The 22,790-nt window shown below is 40.2% G+C and overlaps 1 protein-coding gene across 3 annotated transcripts in view; it reads left to right on the forward strand.

Moving 5' to 3' along the window:
- rfwd3 (ring finger and WD repeat domain 3) overlaps nucleotides 1-22,790 on the forward strand; it is a 71,792-nt gene that overhangs the window by 44,163 nt on the left and 4,839 nt on the right. For all 3 annotated transcript variants that reach the window (XM_073069743.1, XM_073069744.1, XM_073069745.1), the window contains 3 exons: nucleotides 3,795-3,971; nucleotides 4,602-4,816; nucleotides 7,661-7,878. In XM_073069743.1, coding sequence (XP_072925844.1) covers nucleotides 3,795-3,971; nucleotides 4,602-4,816; nucleotides 7,661-7,878 — 610 coding nt within the window. The remainder of the gene's footprint in view (nucleotides 1-3,794; nucleotides 3,972-4,601; nucleotides 4,817-7,660; nucleotides 7,879-22,790) is intronic.

Here is a 22,790-nt window from a genome sequence, read left to right on the forward strand (position 1 = left end):
TTGACAGAAGGTGGGAGTTATCAAAACAACGAATATGAATTTCTTGAAGGAAAGCAATGTCAGCTTTGAGTTGTTTGATATGTGAGAATACCTTCCTCCTTTTAACAGGGTGATTCAATCCCTTTACATTCCAGCTCACGAATTTAAGTGCACTAGCCATTATCAATTACTAATGCATAAAAGGCAGCAGGCATATAAAAAGTCAAGCAGTACAATAGCAGTCTGGGAGCAGAGATGTAAACATAGATTCGTAAAATCAAAACATATACATGGCCTGAGCAATAAAGAGAAACAATAAATACAGTGAGTGATGTTGGAACTGGAAAACCCACCCCATCCACACAACCCAAAACTAGACGGCTACCAAAACAAGTAGCTAGCTCTACCAAAAAAATTAACCCAAATACAACTTCCAGATCTGTGTCATTAACAACAGTTCCGTATAAATACTATAGCAAATAGTAACTAGTTTATGCACTAGAAAACATAACTACAGATTAGAACACCTTCTGCAGAAATATAAAACTTAATACAGAGAAAATCGGAAGAAAACCAAAACTAACCTACCCGCGAAAAATTATAGAAGAATAAAGTAAGAGAAAGGGGGGAAAAAAGAGAGGAAGGGGAAAATTATAAATTCAAGACGAGTATTTATCAACCATTTACAGAGAGGAGAGAAAAAAAATTCAGAGATTAGAAAAAAGGGGTGAAGAAAAGAATAAATAAATAAATATTTAAAAAAGGAAAAATAAATCAGCAATTAAACTGTGAACCAACAAACAGGGAGGCCTTCACTAAAGATTTCGAACCTCCAAAACAAGTTAGAGTCAGTTGTAGAACTCTGTAGGTAAAGTTATACAAGAATAAAAATAGATTACACACACACCAAATCCCGGGAGAGATTGTCAACAGCCCTTAGAGTTTCAATGAATAATGTCTGAGTGATTCAAGTAAAGTCTGAGTCCAGAAAAAGTAATTTTACTACGAGGAGTACTTATCCACCATTTTAGGAGGTCCGATCAGATTCCGAAGATGACTGGATAGCCGGAAGACTTGCCACAAATGCTTCAGCTTCCTTCACTGATTTGAACCACTTGTATTTTCCAGTATTAAGCTTGATTCGTAGATCGGCAGGAGTACGAAGAGAGGGTTTGAAACCACGTTCAAAAAGCACTTTCATTGCACCTTTAAACTCAGCGCGCATCTTTAAGGTCTGGGGTGCAAAATCTTCCACAAAGCGAATGGTTGTATCCTGGAAAGTAAAAGACCCCCTGCGACGTGCCTCTACAATCAGACTGTGTTTTACCTGGTATTGATGGAAGCACAAGATTACTGGTCGCGGACGGGAGCCCAGAATTCCGGGGGGAACGTAGACTCTGTGTGCCCGTTCGAGCTCAGGCGGGTTCGGAAGCAAATCTTTCCCGAATATCTCACAGAGAAACTTGGCGAAAAACTTCACGGTTGGTCCATGTTCGGTCGCCTCTGGCAATCCAAGAATTCTAAGATTGCAGCGTCTGCTGTGATTTTCGAGATCCACCATTTTGGAAAGGAGTTTGTTACATTTTTCCTCTAAGCTGGAACAGAGAGTCTCCAAGTATCGAACACGACTTTCTAAATCTTCAGAAGTCGAATCAATGCAAGATAGGTGTTCGGCATGCTTGTCCACTTTATCGTTGATCCGATCCAGTTTGTCTTCCAACTGTTTGAAAGCGGTTTTAAATTCCTTTAAAATTTCGCCTCGGAGCTTTCCAAGCGCAGCCAGGGTCTCGTCTGAAAGAGCCGGAACTTCCTTTCTCCCGGATTTAGAACTCTTGCTAGACATTGTAAGTTAGATATGTTCACAGGCAAGTAAGAGATACCGAAAAAATTCCTAACTAAGGTTTAAAAAATGGAGACATTTAGTGCAAAGATAGCAACAGTAACGGAACAAAAGTTCGGAGCAGCTAAACAATCGCCATCTTACCGGAAGTCCCCTCTTGTTGAAACTTGAGAATTCTGTGCATATTTTTGTTTGTTCCAAGTTGTCGTCAGTTATTTATTTATTTGACGGAATCCTGATTCTTTACGATGGAGATGAAGTTTTGAGCAGTAGGTGCTAATGAAATGATACCCTCTGCGTGCTTTGTGATTTGGTTAAACCAGGGGTTCCCAGCCTAGGGTCCACAGACCCCTTAATGGTATTGGTCCGTATGGCAGCATTAAATGAGGGAAACCAGCCAGTATGAAGTCTTCTGAAGTGAATGAACTTGCATAGGGAAGGTGTGTAGTTGGAATATTGGAAAAAAAATGTCTTTGAAATGGCAAGTATCAGGTTAGAACTTAATATTTGATGCCTGGTCTGATGCAAAATATTGTGGTCTATTTTCAAGAATTGCAGAACTATGTTTGGAGTCAAACAGTGTTTGTTTGTCAGAGGTAGACAGTGTAGAAATGACTGTCAGTCTTTCCATGATCATTACATGGAATTTCTGTTCGTCCTATCCTAGATGGCAAGCAAGCATTGTGATAAGTGAGGGTTGCTGAGGTAAAGCTAGCTGTTGACAGCATATAACTTAACCTACATATAATGCATATGGGTCAGGAATACTTTGTTACCCAGACAGAGAAGGAATTGTCTGTCATTTCCATTCAAGTCTTCGTCCCTCAGGATTGAGGATTTGTTTAAGGCTGTACTTTGGGAGAAGTATCAGGGTGGGAGAGAGTAATTGGGAACAAGGGTATTAAAGATAGATGTAAAAATTTGAACAGGTCTGTAGAAATAGGAAGTATTTAGCACAGTTGAGGTTTTCAGTGAGTAAATGTGAGCGAAGTGACGAGATCATGTTCCAAAAGAGTGTAAATGTCATTGGGAGGGTGAGGAGGGATATGGTTGAAGATAAATTAAAGTTGCTGCAGTTTGTGATTGAGGCAATAGTTGGGAGGCCCAGTGAGATGGCACAATCAAGAAGATGACCAGGAATGAGTTGTGGAATTAATGTGGTGTATAAAATTGGGAGAGAGAAGAGGGCAATAAGCTTGAGATACATGAGAATAAGGCAATTTGAATTGGAAGGTGAAATCTCAGAAGGGTAAGTCATATAATATTCAGAAGGCTGAAGGAGAGAAGTGAAGGTATGAGAAAACTCTTCTTTGTATGTGAATTAATGAATGAGAACAGTCATTTTTGAACAAGAGCCGAAAGTGTTGGGGGGAAGAAAAGGTGTGATGTGTGATAGACCAAGCTGTCATTTGCTGATGAAAGTTTCAGCAGCACTCTTGACAGTCTCATTAGGTAAGTGCTGAAATGTGTAGCTAATTAGAAAAAAGTTTGAGAGATGGTGTTGTCGTTTACAGTCCAGGCTCTTATCAAAGCCATGATACTTATAATCATTTGCTGTAAAGTGGAACTGTTGCTTAGATACTCTGAAAATTATCTTGCAAGATGTTGTGATATATAAATAAGATGTTAGAAGGCAGACCACAATCAGATTAATTGCACTTGCTATTGTCAGCGTTTGACAACCCAGGAAGCATTAGTAACTGGCAGTAGACGAGGGAATTTGCAGCACTAATTTATTCCAGTTCGAAATTGCCTAGTGCTCAAAGCCGCATCCTTCCTTACTAGCATTGGTTATATTCATGACAGAGGAATTGTGAATGGCTGCACTGGCTCATTAGCTAAAATGATTTTTTTCTTCTTGATGAGAAAAAGGCCTTAAGCCCTAAGTTTGTACCTCAATGTTAGCTGTTCCATTCTTTGTCTTTTGCTTGATTTAAACTATCTTAAGTATTTTTTAAAATTTCTGTCTCTCTAGTTTGATTGCAAATACTGTGGTGCAGACCTACAACACTGGTCGCCCTGTATGGAGTTGCTGTTGGTGCTCAGATGACACAAACTACATCTACGCTGGACTGATAAATGGTTCTATCCTGATGTATGACATGAGGGACACCACCACCCATGTTCTGGAGCTCCCTCCACAGGGTTCCAGGTAGTTATTTTTCAATGCACGTTAGCTTTTATTTTGCTGTTGCTCTACTCACCACCTTTTGTCCTTCCTGACGCCAAATGCTTGCCCAGTTATTTTCAGTAATGTATAGTATTGTGCAAAAATCTTAGTCCCCCACCCTTGTCCTCAAATCTTCATATAATAGCCGTCTGTACTTTTGATTACTGTTCCTCCCATTGTGCAGCAACCTTTCCCAGCTCACAGAGAAATACAGCATGGAAACAGGTCCTTCAGCATTGTCCATGTTAAGTTGCCCAATTAAGTTATTTCTTCCTGCGTTTCTCTTATATCCCTCTGAACCTTTCTTCCCTGTGTACTTATCCAAGTATTTGTTCTTGCCTTAACCACTTCTTCTGACAGCTCATTCCATATAGATGCCACCCTCAATGTGAAGAATTTGCTTCTTAAAAGAATTTCCCTTTTAAATCTTTACTCTCTCAGTTTAAACCTTTACCCAATAATTTCTGATTTCCTGTGCATTCACCCATCAAAACCTCTCATAATTTTATGTACTTCTGTAAGATTACTCCTCATTCTCCTACAGTCTAAGGAATAAAGTCCAAGTCTAACCAAACTCTCCATGTAACTCCACTTGTATGTCTTAATATTCAGGTGTCCTGTGACCTCACTGTCCTATCTCCCTCGGATGGCATCTGCAGCATTTCCATGCGGTGGTCTAGTGGCAGGCACTTTGGAAGGGGGTTGTTTTTGGGAACAGAAATCCACAAACACATACAAGGCACATCTGCTACCTCTGGAGGCTGGGAGTTGCACAGATATACAGATCGAGCCTGTAATGCGACACTGCCTTGTTACCTACAGACCAGGTATGTGAAAGAATTGGAAATATGTTGCCAATGGGTGTCGAATGGAGTGGGGTGGGTATTGAACAATAAACTGAAATTAAAACTACAAATGTTAGAAATCTGAAATAAAAACAGCAGTTCATGCAGCACCTGTGAAGAGAGTAGTTAGCCCTGCAGTTCAGTTATCTTTCATCACTAAATATTTCAACATTTTCATCTTTTAGTTGGGCTGGTACAACTGTCCAGCTGTCAGGCTTGGCTGGTACAGTGCCTTGAAAAGGTATTCAGCCCCCAACATTTTGTTCACATAAATGAATATTACAACCAGGGATTTTGATCAATTTAACTGAGAATTTTTATTTGTGGATCATTGCCCAAAAACAGGGAAAATTGTAAAACATGAAAAACTAAAAATTCGAAAGCTGCAAAGTCAGCAGTTCAAAAGTATTCATTCCCCTTTGCTCAGTAGAGTACTTAGTTGAACCACCTCTCACAGCTATTACAGCCAGTAGTCTTTCTGGATAAGTCTCTGTTAGCTTTGCACAACGTGATGGAGCAAGATTTGCCCATTCTTTCTTGCGAAATTGCACTAGCAGCGCTGGTTTAGTTGAGGAGTGGTGGTGTATAGTAATCTTGAGGTCTTCCCAGAGATGATCAATTGGGTTAAGGTCAGACACTGACTGGGACATCAATTTTCTTCATTTGAACCCATTTCATGGTTACTCTGGCGTTGTCCTTTGGGTTGTCATGCTGAAAGACAAACTTCCTCCCCAGTTTAAGCTTTCTGGCAGAAACTAGCAGGTTTTTATCCAGGATCTCTCTGTATTTAGCAGCATTCACCTTCCCATCAATCCTGACCAGATTTCCAGTGCCTGCTGCTGAAAAACATCCCCATAGCATGCTGCTACCTCCACCATACTTTACAGTGGGGATGATGTTAGTGTTAACTGGCTGATGCACAGTATTAGATTTAGACCATATGTACCGCTTAGTGTTGAGGCCAGAAAGTTTTACTTGAGTGTCATCCGACCATAAGACCACCTTCCACGTCTTTACAGTAGTTTCTAAGTGACACTTTGCAAAGTCTTTACGGGCAAGGATATGCTTTTTTTAAAAGCCAGGACTTCTTTCTTGTCGTTTTTACTTTATTGTCACCAAACAATTGATACTAGAGCATACAATCATCACAGCGATACTTGATTCTGCTTCGCGCTCTCTGAAGTACAAATCAAAGTAAAAATAATAAAAATTTAAATTATAAATCATAATTCAAAAATAGAAAAGGGAAAGTAAAGTAGTGCAAGTCAGGTCCGGATATTTGGAAGGTACGGCCCAGATCCGGGTCAGGATCTGGTCAGCAGTCTTATTACAGTTGGAAAGAAGCTGTTCCCAAATCTGGCCGTATGAATCTTCATGCTCCTGAACCTCCTCCCGGAGGGAAGAGGGACAAAAAGTGTGTTGGCTGGGTGGGTTGTGTCCATGATTATCCTGGCAGCACTGCTCTGACAGTGTGCGGTGTAAAGTGAGTCCAGGGATGGAAGATTGGTTTGTGTGATGTGCTGGGCTATGTTCACGATCTTCTGCAGCTTCTTCTGGTCTTGGACAGGACAACTTCCATACCAGGTTGTGATGCACCCTAGAAGAATGCTTTCTACAGTGCACCTATAAAAATTAGTGAGGGTTTTAGGGGACAGGCCAAATTTCTTCAGCTTTCTCAGGAAGTAAAGGCACTGGTGGGCCTCCTTGGCAGTGGACTTTGCTTGGTTAGACCAAGTCAGGTCATTTGTGATATTTACTCCGAGGAACATAAAGCTTTTGACCTGTTCCACCTGCGCACCACCGATGTAGATGGGGTTGTGCAGTCCGCTACTCCTTCTGAAGTCAACAACCAATTCTTTTGTCTTGCTGACGTTGAGGGATAGGTTATTGTCTTCGCACCATGCCACCAGATTCTTAATTTCCTCTCTGTACTCAGAGTCATCATTACATAAGATATGGCTTATGATTGTGGTGTCATCAGCAAACTTAAATACTAAGTTCGTTGGAAACTTGGCTACACAATCATGGTGTACAGTGAATACAGCAGGAGGCTGAGTACACAGCCTTGTGGGGCACCGGTGCTCAGAGTGATTGTAGAGGAGAGCTTGTCCCATATTTTTACAGCCTGGGTCCTGTCTGGGTATTTTTTCCATAAATACCCTTTATATGCAAGGCCTTGGAGATTGTGGAGCCATGAACTTCATCTCCAGTTGGAGCCACTTACTTCAGTAGTTTACTTCAAGTGACTGCCAGTGTCATAGTAGCCTTTCATACAAATTGGGTGACTTGTTAAGGTAACATACAGTTATTCAACTGATGTAAGTTAGCATAGTAATTATAAAAAGGATGAATACTTCTCAGTCTCACAATTTTGGTTTTTAATTTTTAGTTGACAGGTTGTGGAATTTTTCTTTTGATTTGACATGATGCACAATGTTTTGTAGATTAGCTCAAAAAATCCCCTTCAAGATATTTTAAATTTAGAAAAGATGTGACAGTAAATTGGGAAAGTAGTTGTGGGGACTTAATACTTACCAAGGCATTGTAAATCGGTGACCAATCCATGTGGTTGTAAAACCGACTCTGGCTTATTAAGGCAAAAGCTAATAAACTCCATTGTTTATTCTTGTGTGTAACTTCATCTAAACCAGAAAGTCTCAGTTCAGTTGCTGAAATGTTCTACATTAGTAAATTCCATTTAGGGTGGGACTATGCTGTTATGTTTGGCTACAGTAAGGAAATATAAAATAACAGCCAGGATTGCATTGTTCTGATAACTGGATGGGTATTTTCCTCTTCTTATGTAGCTGTTTCTTATTTTTGAAGGTAAAACTCACAATTCTTTACGGTGTGTCATGATGGAGTTATCAAGCAGTGCCTCTCCAGAGTCGCTCGAGAACCTCATCTGCACTTGTTACCCAGTGCAAACATTCAATGCGGGTCCCACGTGTAAGCTTTTAACGAAAAATGCAATTTTCTTAAGTCCTGAGAAGGATGGCAGTGTCCTGGTGTGTGCAGGAGATGAGGCAACCAACAGTGCAATGGTAAGTGATGTCTTTTTGACTGCTCTTGGATATCTGCTTGTTTCCTGTGTTGTCTTTAATGTTTAATGCTTGTTCTTAATCCAGGATTCCAACCTCACTGCTGGTTAGGATAATGGAGATAAAAGTATTATGTTCTCTAGTCCTCTGAATTAAAACTAAAAATAAAATTGTCTTGTGTAGCAGTTGTAAAATGAATGCAGGGAAGTAGGAGTTGGAGTTGAAAAGAATACACTGCATTTTAAGTTAGTGTCTTCCTTGTAGTAGTAGTAGTGTCTTACTTGAAATATCCTAGAGAAATATGCCACCTTTTTAAGGTAACCAGTTAATTATTTTTCATTATTTAAAACTTAATCTGTTTTTATTTCTTATACCAAAATCAATGACTTCACATTTGTCTTCATATTCTGTTTGTTGTGCACATCCCCACTAAATGCCCATGTATTCTCTATACATTCTGCCACCACTCCACACTCATCCCAGCTTTAAATTATTGATAGATTGTGAAGAGCTTAAGGCCCACATCAAGCCCTGCAATCATAGATCAGAGTCCAAAGGTAAACTGATTATTCTGCGGTTTTCAAAACATTACCCAATCTTTAATTCACACCACTCTCTTATTCCAAGTACGGTGCTACATTATCAAAAGCCTTATTGAAGTCTAAAGTACTCGATATCAACTAGTTTGCATGTCTGTTCTGCCAGTTACAGCCTCTAATGCTTTGAACTGATTTGTAAAATGTGGTGTCCCTTGCATAAATCCATGTTAACTCTGCTCATATTAATATCATTTCCTTAACTTTAACATTTCCTAAGATCAGACAAGCTAGTCTACAGTTTTCAAGATTCAGATTTAACATGTTTACGTGTTGTTTGGGTTAACACTACCACACCTGAGGGTACCCTGCAAATAGCACCCCACATTCTGGCGCCAACATAGCAAGTTTACAGTGCTTGGCAGAACACCACACAACACAAAACAAAACAGAACATACCAAGCAACAAAACAAGCCCCATTGCTTCCTCCCCACCCATAAACATAGTCCTCTAATCACACAAATTATTTTTGTGTGCTGAGTTGACCCATATAATGGCAGCAGGCATGGTCATCATTTAAAATTCCTGATGTGTCAAGGAGAATTTCATTTTCTCTTTCCCTTCTTCCATGAATAGTATGGTTATATTTACTACCTTGAAATCTGTGGAGGCTGTTCTAGAATTTAATGGAATTTTGCAACAGCTAGTGCAAACGCTATCTCCACTACCATCTGTTTCAAAACCTTGGGAATCAGATTATCAGCTCTTGCAGATTTAGTGACTTTCAGTCCCAGTAATTACTGTAAAGTAAGTTTTTTTTAAACTAATTCTAATTTCTTTGATCTCATTTGTTAAAGACCTATGGTTCCATTTTCTTGGTTACTCTACGAACACTTATCTCTAATGTTTATTACATGTACCCATTCGATTTGATCTATACCATGGCCGACTTGGTAATGAATGTTGTATGCACTTGGATAACAAGCCTTAAATTTTGTCCTTGTGTTATTTTCAATCTCTCTTCCAACTGAGGGTATACACTCATTTCTGTGCATTTACTTCCTGCAGGATCCTGTTATCATTATCCATTTTGCTTCCTTTCACAAGAGCTATAAATGCAAATGATGGATGAGTCAGTGCATCTTCTGTTCCTAGCTACTTTAACCATATAACAATTTCAGCACGGAATCGGGCCATCTCGGCTCTTCTAGTCCGTGCCGAATGCTTACTCTCTTTCTTTTCAAATCTTTTTATTAGTTTTTTGAAAAAAAACAGAAGAAAAATATTGTTACAAGACATTTGAGAGTACATAATAGATTGATAAACATTCAAATATATATTGATCCATACATAGAATCTCTCAAACTCATATAATAATATAAATGATTAAGAAAAACCCCCCCCAAAACAAAAAAAAAACAACAACTAAATAGAAAAAAAAAACTAACCAACATGGGCAATCGCATAATGTTATATATATACAGTAGTGCCTATGACTCCCAACCTCCATCCACACAATTCAGGATAGTGACAATAAGGTTCAGGATCAGACCGTTTAATTCATATGAAAATGCTGAATAAATGGTCTCCAAGTTTCCTCAAATTTAACTGAAGGATCGAAAACCACACTTCTAATTTTTTCTAAACTTAAACAGGAAATAGTTTGGGAAAACCACTGAGATACTGTTGGAGGATTGGCTTCTTTCCAATTCAGTAAAATGGATCTTCTAGCCATTAGTGTAATAAATGCAATCATTCGTTGGAATGAAGCGGATAAACACTTATTATTCATCATTGGTAGGCCAAAAATTGCAGTAAAAGGGTGTGGTTGGAGATTAATATTTAAAACTCTTGAAATAATATTAAAAATATCTTTCCAATAGTTATGTAAGCAAGGACAGGACCAAAACATATGAGTCAACGAAGCTATATCAGAATGACATCTATCACAGGTTGGATTAACATACGAGTAAAATCGAGCAAGTTTATCTTTAGACATATGAGCTCTGTGTACGACCTTAAATTGTATTAGAGTATGTTTAGCACATATAGAGGATGAGTTTACCAATAATAAAATTTTTTCCCATTGCTCAGTAGAAATAGGGCAATGCAGTTCTTCCTGCCATTCCTTCTTAATTTTTCCAGATATATCTGGTTGTAGATTCATAATCATATTATAAATGATAGCAACAAGACCCTTTTGACAAGGATTAAGAGCTAAAATTCTTTCTGTAATGTCCAATGGACATTCTTTCGAAAAAGACTTTAGTTCATTATATAAAAAATTTCTAATTTGTAGATATCTAAAAAAATGGGTTTTAGATAAATTATATTTATTAGATAATTGTTCGAAGGACATAATGTTATCATCCAAAAACAGATCACGAAAACATGTTATACCTTTTGTTTTCCATAAATAAAAGGCTTGATCTATGGAAGATGGTTGGAAAAAGTAATTAGCTGTTATAGGGCTTGACAGTATAAACTTATTCAAACCAAAAAATTTACGAAATTGAAACCAGATTCGTAATGTATACTTGACTATAGGATTAGTTATCTGTTTATTCATTTTAAATAACGAAAAGGGAAGTGAAGATCCTAAGATTGAAATCAATGAGAAATCTTGCACAGATTTACATTCCAAATTTACCCATTGTGGGCCAGCAACTGTAGTCGATTCTTGTGTCCAAAATATCAAATACCGTATATTAACTGCCCAATAGTAAAATCTTAAGTTTGGTAGAGCCAAACCGCCCTCCTTCTTAGGCTTCTGTAAATATTTTTTAGCTAACCTAGGATTTTTGTTCTGCCACAAATACGACGATATTTTAGAATCAACTGTATCAAAAAAAGATTTAGGAATAAAAATTGGTAATGCTTGAAATAGGTATAAAAATTTAGGTAGTATCATCATCTTAATGGCATTAATTCTACCTACCAAAGACATAGATAGTGGGGACCACCTATTAGCAAGTTGCTTAATTTGATCTATTAAAGGCAAAAAATTAGTTTTAAATAAATCTTTATGTTTTTTAGTAATTTTAATACCTAAATAAGTAAAATAGTCTGTAACAATTCTATATGGTACCCGATTATAAATTGGAGTATGCATATTTAATGGAAAAAGTTCACTCTTATTAAAATTCAATTTATACCCAGAGAAGTTACTAAATTGAGCAAGCAAAGAAGAAATAGCAGGAATAGATCTTTCAGGATCAGATATATATAATAACAAATCATCTGCATATAATGATACCTTATACATCGTCTCCCCGCGGGTAATACCTAAAATATTGGGTGATTCACGAATAGCTATAGCCAAGGGTTCCAAAGCAATGTCAAATAATAAAGGGCTTAAAGGACAACCTTGCCTTGTACCCCGAAATAGTTGAAAAAAAGGGGATCTTTGATTATTAGTGAAAACCGAAGCTAAAGGTTTCTGATATATTAATTTAATCCATGATATAAATTTTGAACTAAAATTAAAATGTTGCAAAGTATTAAATAAATATGACCATTCGACTCTATCAAATGCTTTTTCGGCATCTAAGGAGATGACACATTCTGGGATTTTAGATGAAGAAGTATAAGCAATATTAATTAATTTTCTAATATTAAAAGATGAATAACGATTTTTAATAAATCCAGTCTGATCCTCAGAAATAATCCGAGGCAATATATTTTCTAATCTAACAGCCAGGATTTTACTAAAAATCTTAAAGTCCATATTCAGCAAAGATATAGGCCGATAAGATGCACATTCAGTGGGATCTTTATCTTTTTTAAGAATTAAAGAAATAGAAGCTTCATAAAAAGATTGTGGTAGTTTACCTATACTTAATGCATCTTTAAAAATTTTACAAAGCCAAGGAGAAAGTATAGAAGAAAAGGATTTAAAAAATTCTGCAGAAAAACCATCTGGGCCCGAAGCTTTACCCGAGTTCATTAAGAAAATGGCCTTTTCTATTTCAGACTCCGTAATAGGTGTATCCAAAATTACACTATCCTCAGCAGTTACTTTTGGAATATTCAATTTCCTTAAAAATTCACTCATTATAGAAGAGTCTTTAGTACATTCTGATTGATATAAAGAATTATAAAAATCTTGAAAGGCTGTATTTATCTCTTTGTGATCAATCGTCAGAGTACCATCTTGTTTACGAATCTTAGTAATTTGTCGCTTATCCGAAACAATTTTCAATTGGTTAGCTAGTAATTTACCAGACTTATCTCCATATGTATAAAATTGAGCTTTCGATTTAATTAACTGACTTTCAATCGAAGAGGTTAACAATAAACTATGCTCCATTTGAAGTTCCACCCTTTCTTTATAAAGTTCTTTACTAGGGGTCAATGCATAAATCTTATCAATTGCCTTAATTTTATCAACTAATGTTGATATTTTAGAGTTAGTTCGTTTCCTAACTCCGGCAGAATATGAAATAATCTGTCCACGAATATATGCCTTAAAAGTATCCCAGAGAGTTCCACTAGAGATGTCTGCTGTGGAATTTATTGAGAAAAACAAATCAATTTGCTGTTTAATAAAGTTAATAAAGTCAGAGTCCTGCAGTAAAACAGAATTAAACCTCCAACTTTTAGTACTAATATGTGAATCCGTCACCTTAATAGATAACTTCAAAGGTGCATGATCAGATATAACAATAGAGTCGTATTTGCAATCCATGACATCTGTAAGGAAGTGCTGATCAATGAAAAAGTAGTCAATCCTTGAGTAATTATGATGCACATGGGAAAAGTATGAGAACTCTTTATCATTAGGGTGTAGAAAACGCCAGATTTCACAGATAGCTGAATCAATCATAAAAGAATTAATAAGAGAAGCCGATTTGTTCGGAAAAGTTTGAATGGGTTTGGATCTATCCATCAAAGGGTTTAAACAACAATTGAAATCCCCGCCCATTATCAATCTGTATTGATTCAAATTAGGAAAGGATGTAAATAAACATTTAAAAAATTCAGGACAGTCAGTATTTGGAGCATAAACATTAACTAAAACAACTTTTTGATTAAAAAGCAACCCAGTAATAAGCAAAAATCTACCTTGCGGGTCTGAAATTGTTTCATAATGTATAAAAGCAGTTGATGAGTCTATAAAAATAGAAACACCTCTCACTTTGGCTTGCGAATTTGAGTGATACTGTTGGCCCTTCCAAAACCTAAACAACCTCTGACTATCCACCTTCCTAACATGAGTCTCTTGTACAAAAATAACATTCGCATTCATTCTATGGAATACTTTGAATACTTTTTTCCGTTTAATCGGATGATTTAAACCATTAGTATTCCAAGAAACAAAGTTAATAGTCTTATCCATATTGACAATATATATTACAGTTAACATATAGGTTTAAAAGAAAAGTGAACTCATGAACTCGGAAGGGGAAAGTAAGTTCAAAGGGAAGCCGGAAGTCACAGCACCGCAGCCATTTTAGTAGTTTCATATAAGCCCATGAAGTAAAACTAAGCAAAAAGCAAGCAGAAAAAAGAAAAAAAAGAAAAATCTCCCTCCCACCACCCTCAAAACCCCAGGAAAAAAGCCAAACAGAGGCAAGCGAGCGATCTAATACTAAAATTACCCCCTTGTCTCAAGACGGCAACTCAGACGTAACAAAGTTAAAAAAAATACAAACAACCCACATTATAAAAAAAGGGTTGATATAGGAAAAATTAAAATATAAAATTAGTGTTATAAATGTATATTATCAAAAGGGTTAAAAAAATTAAAACAATAAATGAAGATTTAACACTTTCGAACAGATCAAAACAGTTATGACGCTACAGACACTGGAGTCTGTCGGGAAGAAGAAACGCCATTTTATTCTTCCAAATCTTAATATTCAAATGCTAAAAATATAAAAAAAGAGTGTATATCGATTAAAAAAAAAAAGAAAAAAAAATAACCCTAATAGGTCATCTTCAACATTAATCGGTTAGTAATATATAAAAATATGAAATCGGAATAAACCCGGTAGAAAAAAGAGAGCTTTAATCGTATATAAGAAATATATATGAACCGTATCAAAAAAGAACCCAAACGTCAATCTATACCAGATCCAAATCTATAGGCTAGATTACATTGATCAGCCCGATCAAATGTCATTGTTCCAGGAAACCTTGAGCATCCGCTGGCGATTTAAACAGCCGAAAAGATCCATCTTGAAGGGTGACTCTCAGGTGTGCTGGAAACAGCAACGCTTGCTTGTAGCCTTTCTGGTGAAAATTCGACATAACCGATCTGAAAGCCAGCCTAGCCCGTAGTACTTCGGGGCTATAGTCCTCCAGAATGCGAAAATTAAAATTTTGATAGGTTATCATACCTTTTTTACGAGCCGCACGAATCAGTCGTTCTTTGATGTGAGGATAATGGATCCTGAGAATTATGTGCCGTGGTTTCAGACTTGAATCTGGCCGATATCTAGAGACTCTGTGAGCCCGATCGATTAATGGGGGGTTATCCAGGACATCTTCGCCCAGGACATCCACTAGAAATTTGGAGAAGAAAACGGTCAGATCACCGCTTTCAAATTTTTCCGGGATTCCAATTAACCGAAGATTTTGTCTTCGAGAACGATTTTCCAAATCAGTAATTTTAGCTTTATAGCGATCCATCTGTTGGGTCGTCGAAGTTTGCTCTTCTTGCATTTTTTCGATTATACGATCCTTCTTACGAGCAGCTTCTTCAAGAGCCAAAATGCTTGCTTGTTGTTCATTTGATTCCCGTGAAAAGGTCAGGAACTTTTCTTCGAGTGATCTCAAACGATTGTCATACTGTGCAAATCTTCCAAGTAATTTTTTCTCCAATTCATCAAATCTAGCGTCTATAAACTTCACAACAACTTCTAAAGTTAACGGTTCTTTCGTCTGTTTCGGTTCTTTTGCTCTAGACATTTCAGCGGGTTGAGAGTAATTCAAATAGTTTTTAAAAAAATTCTATATGTTTAGACCCCTTTAAAATAAGTTTAAGGGGTGTTTGTAGGTTAAAAAAAACGTAAAAGGTTTGGAGCAAAGCCTAGATGCGGTCTACTCCATGAGCGCCATCTTGAGACTCCGCTTACTCTCACCTAGTCCCACCGACCTGTACTCAGCCCATAACTCTCCATTCCTTTCCTGTCCATATACATATCCAATTTTTTTAAAAAGACAATATCAAACCTGCCTCTACCACTTCTACTGGAAGCTCGGTCCACACAGCTACCACTCTCTGAGTAAAAAAATTCCCCCTCGTGTTACCCCTAAACTTTTGCCCCTTAACTCTCAACTCATGTCCTCTTGTTTGAATCTCCCCAACTGTCAATGGAAAAAGCCTATGCACGTCAACTCTATCTATACCCCGCATAATTTTAAATACCTCTATCAAGTCCCCCCTCAACCTTCTACACTCCAAAGAATAAAGACCTAACTAGTTCAACCTTTCTCTGTAACATAGGTGCTGAAACCCAAATAACATTCTAGTAAATCTCCTTTGTACTCTCTCTATTTTGTTGACATCTTTCCTATAATTTGGTGACCAGAACTGTACACAATACTCCAAATTTGGCTTCACCAATGCCTTGTACAATTTTAACATTGTAGCCCAACTCCTATACTCAATGCTCTGATTTATAAAGGCCAGCATACCAAAAGGTTTCTTCACCACCCTATCCACATAAGATTCCACCTTCAGGGAACTATGCACCATTATTCCTAGATCAGTCTGTTCTACTGCATTCCTCAATGCCCAACCATTTACCATATATGTCCTATTTTGATTAGTCCTACCAAAATGTAGCACCTCAGACTTATCAGCAGTAAACTCCATCTGCCATCTTTCAGCCCACTCTTCTAACTGGCCTAAATCTCTCTGCAAGCTTTGAAAACCTACTTCATTATCCACAACGCCACCTATCTTTGTATCATCTGCATACTTACTAACCCAATTTACCACCCCATCATCCAGATCATTAATGTATATGACAAACAACATTGGACCCAATACAGATCCCTGAGGCACACCACTAGTTACCGGCCTCCAACCTGACAAACAGTTATCCACCACTACTGTCTGGCATCTCCCATCCAGCCACTGTTGAATCCATTTCACTACTTCAATATTAATACCTAATGACTGAACCTTCCTAACTAACCTTCTGTATAGAACCTTGTCAAAGGCCTTACTGAAGTCCATATAGACAACATCCACTGATTTACCCTCGTCAACTTTCTTAGTAACCTCTTCAAAAAAATTCAATAAGATTTGTCAAACATGACCTTCTACGCACAAATCCATGTTGACTGTTCCTAATCCGATCTTGTCTATCCAGATAATTATATATACCATCTCTAAGAATATTTTCCGTTAATTTACCCACCACTGACGTCAAACATACAAGCCGATAATTATTAGGTTTACTCTTAGAACCCTTTTTAAACAATGGAACCGCATCAGCAATATGCCAATCCTCCGGCATCATCCCCATTTCTAATGACATTTGAAATATTTCTCTCAGAGCCCCTGCTACTTCTACACCAGCTTCCCTTAAGGTCCTAGGGATTATCCTGTTAGGACCCACAGACTTATCCACTTTTATATTCTTTAGAAGTGCCAGTATTTCCTCTTCTTTAATCATCATAGTTTCCATAACTACCCTACTTGTTTCCCTTACCTTACACAATTCAATATCCTTCTCCTTAGTGAATACCGAAGAAAAGAAATTGTTCAAAATCTTCCCCATCGCTTTCAGCTCCACACCTAGCTGTCCACGCTGATTCTCTAAGGGACCAATTTTATCCCTCACTATCCTTTTGCTATTAATATAACTGTAGAAACCCTTCGGATTTATTTTCACCTTACTTGCCAAAGCAATCTCATATCTTCTTTTAGCTTTTCTAATTTCTTTCTTAAGATTCTTTTTACATTCTTTATATTCCTTGAGCACCTCATTTACTCCATGCTGCCTATATTTATTGTAGATCTCTCTTTTTCCGAACTAAGTTTCCAATATCCCTTGAAAACAATGGCTCTCTCAAACTTTTAACCTTTCCTTTCAACCTAACAGGAACATAAAGATTCTGTACCCTCAAAATTTCGCCTTTAAATGACCTCCATTTCTCTATTACATCCTTCCCATGAAACAAATTGTCCCAATCCATTCCTTCTAAATCCTTTTGCATCTCCTCAAAGTTAGCCTTTCTCCAGTCAAAAACCTCAACCCTGGGTCCAGTCCTATCCTTCTCCATAATTATATTGAAACTAATGGCATTGTGATCACTGGACCCGAAGTGCTCCCCAACACATACCTCCGTCACCTGACCTATCTCATTCCCTAACAGGAGATCCAACACTGTCCCGTCTCTAGAAGGTACCTCTATGTGTTACTGCAAAAAAAAACTATCCACACATTTTACAAACTCCAAACCATCCAGCCCTTTTACAGTATGGGCACCCAGTGTATGTATGGAAAATTAAAATCTCCCACAATCACAATCTTGTGCTTACTACAAATATCTGCTACCTTACAAATTTGCTCCTCCATTTCTCGCTCCCCATTTGGTGGTCTATAATACACCCCTATAAGTGTTACTACTCCTTTCCCATTCCTCAATTCCATCCAAATAGTCTCCCTGGACGAGCCCTGTAATCTGTCCTGCCAAAGCACAGCTGTAGTATTTTTTCTAACATGCAATGCAACACCTCCCCCTCTTGCCCCTCCGATTCTATCACACCTGAAGCAATGAAATCCAGGGATATTTAGTTGCCATCACACCCCTCCTGCAACCATGTTTCACTAATAGCTACAACATCATACTTCCAGGTATCAATCCATGCTCTGAGCTCACCCACCTTTCTTACAATGCTCCTAGCATTAAAATAGATGCATTTAAGAAATTCTCCACCTCTTACTCTCTGTTTATCCCTAACGGTACAAACAACTTTATTATTTGTTTCTTCCTTCTCCCCTACATCTTCGGTCTGAGCGCTCCCCTTCTCTATCACCTGCCTATCCTCCCTCACACACTGTCTACTAGCTTTTTCTATTTCTGAATTAACCTCTTCTCTCCCAGTCTCTTCAATTTGATTCCCACCCCCCAACCATTCTAGATTAAAGTCTCCCCAGTAGACTTAGCAAATCTTCCCACCAGGATATTGGTCCCTCCTAGGATTCAAGTGCAACCCGTCTTTTTTGTACAGGTCACAGAATGATCCAGAAACTTGAATCCCTGTCCCCTGCTCCAATCCCTCAGCCACGCATTTATCCTCCACCTCCTTCCATTCCTACTCTCACTGTCGCGTGGCACAGGCAGTAATCCCAAGATTACTACCTTTGCAGTCCTTCTTCTCAACTCCCTATATTCTCCTTTCAGGACCTCTTCCCTTTTCCTACCTATGTCATTGGTATATGTACCACGACCTCTGGCTCCTCACCCTTCCACTTCAGGATATCTTGGATGCGATCAGAAACATCCCAGACCCTGGCACCGCGGTGGCAAACTACCATCCAGGTCTCCTGACTACATCCACAGAATCAACTGTCTGCTTTCTAACTCTATGACGCTATAGTAATTTGTGTGTATGCTGTATCCAAGGCATCTAGTCTCCTCCTCTACCTCTAATTCAATTTTGTTCTAGGATTTGGTTTCAATTGTGTTTAACTATAAAGCAATATGAAAAATATTTTTTGTTTTGATCAACTCAAGTTTGAGCTGTGAATGCCTACTTTATAGCAGCATGCATCCATTTTCTGTTTCCTACAGGTAAGAATGACATATGAAAGGTAACCTCTGACCATGAGGCAAATGTAAGAGGTGGATACTAGTGATCATTACTGTAAAAATGGGGAAAGGTGGGAGAAGAATTCTTCACTGAGTGAAGAGAAAGCAGCTTGAGAATGGTAGAAGCAATTGAAGATTGTATCACTAAGTTCCACAGTTTTGCTTTTAAATAAAAATGTCAGCGTGTTCAGGTCTGTCAACTTATGAAAAGGAATTTCACACATTTGTTTACTGTTCAACTTATTTCACCTTTGTGTTGAATCTGAAGAGCAGTTTCTGTTTTTTTAACATTAGTTTCTGATACTTTGTATGCATTCCATCAATTTTGACAAGCTCAGCAATATGTTATGTTAGTGGCACCACCAGAAACAAGCATGTTGGTTGTTTAATGCTTAGAATACTGCATTCTGTCCTTTCAAGAGAATGTAAGAAATAAATCAGTTATAAGCCACATAACCCTTCAAGCGTACTCTACCAATCTTACGATTGTTGTTAATCCTTGTCCACTTTCTTATCTGATCCACCCATATTCATAATTCTCTTGATTTAAAAAAAAATGGAAGTGGAAAGACCAATTATTGCAAAACCCCAATGGTTTGGCATCTGGTTCATCTTGTTCTGAACTTTGTTTTTCTAATGCACAGGAATCCCTGTTCTCTTAAAACTTGTTAGAACTATTAGTTATTGAGAGAACTATCGTACTCCGGAACATCTTAAAGTGATTTAAAATTTTTATTTTTCAAATCAAGTATTTTAATATGCAGTAAATATAGAAGTATAGTAATATATTTAATACATTTATATAATAAAAATAATGAATTTATTGTAGAGATGTGTTACACACAGCGCTGAAATAACGACACGCAGTCAGTAAGTTGTTTCGAGACTAGTTTATTCAAACTTTGCGGCGCTGGCATTTAATCCCTAGCGCCCGCCCTCTCCGGGCGGAAATGACGACAGAGGTGCATTACCAAAGTCTCTCCCTGCGCACTGGCTCTTTGTGAGCCAGTTTGCCTGTGCAGAAAGTGGGTTGCCACATAACCCCCCCCCAGAACCGGCGATACATCCCCCAATGTCCACAGTCTGGATCGGACTCTGTTTGGGAGGTCTGCCTCTGCGCCGTGGTGCCTGAACCTTGACCGGCTGCGCCAAGTCCACATGGGCTGGTTTGAGTCGGTCCACCGTGAAAACCTCCTCTTTCCCCCCAATGTCCAGAACCGCAGTATCGGTTGCCCAATATCCCGCTGTTGCTGATCACTTTGAACAGCCCCTCGCACAGCCGCTGTAGCGGTGCCCAGTGTCCGCCCCTTCGTACAAACACAAACTTACAGTTCTGCAGGTCTTTGGGTACATGGGTTGGGGTCCGTCCGTGCTGTGAAGTTGGTACAAGGCCAGCTTGCCGAGCCTTTCGTGTAGCCTGTCCAGGACAGCTGCGGGTTCTTCCTCTTGCCCCCTTGGGGCTGGTATGAACTCTCCTGGGACGGCCGATGAGGCGTGCAGATCCTCTTTGGGCGCTGTGCGAATTCCAAGCAGGACCCAGGGAAGCTCGTCCACCCAGTTAGGTCCTCTCAGGCGGGCCATGAGAGCCGACTTCAGGTGACGGCGGAAGCGTTCCACTAGTCCGTTCGACTGTGGGTGGTAGGCAATAGTATGGTGTAGCTGCGTTCCCAACAGGCTGGCCACAGCCGACCACAGGCTGGAGGTGAACTGGGCGCCTCTGTCGGAGATAATGTGGGCTGGTACCCTGAAGCGTGCTACCCAGGTTGCAATCAGTGCTTGGGCGCAGGAATCGGCAGATGTGTCGGTGAGCGGGACCGCCTCTGGCCACCTCGTGAACCAGTCTACCATAGTTAGTAGGTACTGCGCTCCTCGGGACACTGGCAGGGGGCCCACGATATCCACATGAATGTGGTCGAACCTCTGGTGAGTGGGTTCGAACTGCTGCGGCGGGGCTGTTTTGGCACTGCGCGCACGTTCTGGCCCATTCACTGACCTGCTTGCGAAGTCCATGCCATGCGAACTTGCTGGAGACCAGCCGGACGGTTGTCCTGATAGATGGGTGCGCCAAACTGGGTATGGAGTCGAAAACTCGCCGCCTCCAGGCTGCCGGGACGATGGGGCGAGGTTGGTCAGTAGCCACGTCGCACAGGAGGGTCCTATCACCTGGGCCTACGAGAAAGTCTTGCAGCTGCAAACCCGAGACTGAGGTCCTGTAGCTGGGCATCTCGTCGTCTGCCTGCTGTGCCTCCGCCAGTGCTGCATAGTCCACCCCCAGGGACAGGGCCTGGACAGCTGGTCTGGAGAGTGCATCTGCCAGGACGTTGTCCTTTCCCGAGACATGCTGGATGTCCGTCGTGTACTCGGAGATGTAGGACAGATGTCGCTGCTGGTGAGCCGACCAGGGATCAGACACCTTCGTGAACGTGAAGGTCAATGGTTTGTGGTCTGTGAACGCGGTGAACGGCCTGCCTTCCAAGAAGTACCTGAAATGCCGGATTGCCAGATACAGTGCCAACAGCTGTCGGTTGAAAGCACTGTACTTGAGTTCGGGTGGTCGTAGGTGCTTGCTGAAGAACGCCAGGGGTTGCCAGCGCCCCTCAATGAGCTGCTCCAGCACCCCACCGACTGCTGTGTCGGATGCGTCCACCGTGAGTGCGGTCGGAACGTCCGTTCTGGGGTGCACCAGCATCGCGGCATCTGCCAAGGCTTCTTTGGCTTTAACGAAAGCGGCCGCGGCCTCCTCGTCCCAAGTAATGTCCTTGCCTTTACCCGACATCAGGGTGTACAAAGGGCGCATGATACGGGCTGCTGAGGGGAGGAAACGGTGGTAGAAGTTCACCATACCAACGAACTCCTGCAGGCCTTTGACCGTGTTGGGCCGGGCAAAGTGGCGGATCGCGTCTACCTTGGCGGGCAGAGGTGTTGCCCCGTCTTTGGTAATCCTGTGGCCCAGGAAGTCGATGGTATCGAGACCGAACTGGCATTTGGCCGGGTTGATCATGAGGCTGAAATCACTCAGGCGGGAGTAGAGCTGGCGGAGGTGGGACAGATGCTCCTGACGACTACTGCTGGCTATAAGGATGTCGTCCAAATAGATGAATGCAAAGTCCAGGTCGCGTCCCACCACATCCATTAGCCGCTGGAACGTCTGTGCGGCATTCTTCAGGCCGAACGGCATTCAGAGGAACTCGAACAGGCCGAACGGGGTGATGAGTGCTGTTTTGGGGACGTCTTCAGGGTGCACCAGGATTTGATGGTATCCCCGGAGGAGGTCTACTTTAGAAAAGATTCTTGCCCCGTGCAGGTTTGCTGCAAAGTCCTGTATGTGTGGCATGGGGTAGCGGTCTGGAGTTGTAGCCTCATTCAGTCTGCAGTAGTCGCCGCATGGTCTCCAACCCCCGGCTGCTTGTCCCAGACGTACAAGAGGCTGTCCTGGTGGCCAGCCGCCATAGTCATTAGCGACAGCTGGCCCTGGCCCTGGCCCTTGCAGGGCAGGCGACAACGGCGGGCTTTTGTGCCCCACCGCTGGTGGTAGAAACACCACTGTTCACTGGCCTCCTCACTCCTGCCTCTGTGTTGTGTGCGCCCCCCTGCCGGGCCTGGTC

The sequence above is a fragment of the Hemitrygon akajei genome, chromosome 17 (genome assembly GCF_048418815.1).
Source record: "Hemitrygon akajei chromosome 17, sHemAka1.3, whole genome shotgun sequence".
NCBI lineage: Eukaryota > Metazoa > Chordata > Chondrichthyes > Myliobatiformes > Dasyatidae > Hemitrygon > Hemitrygon akajei.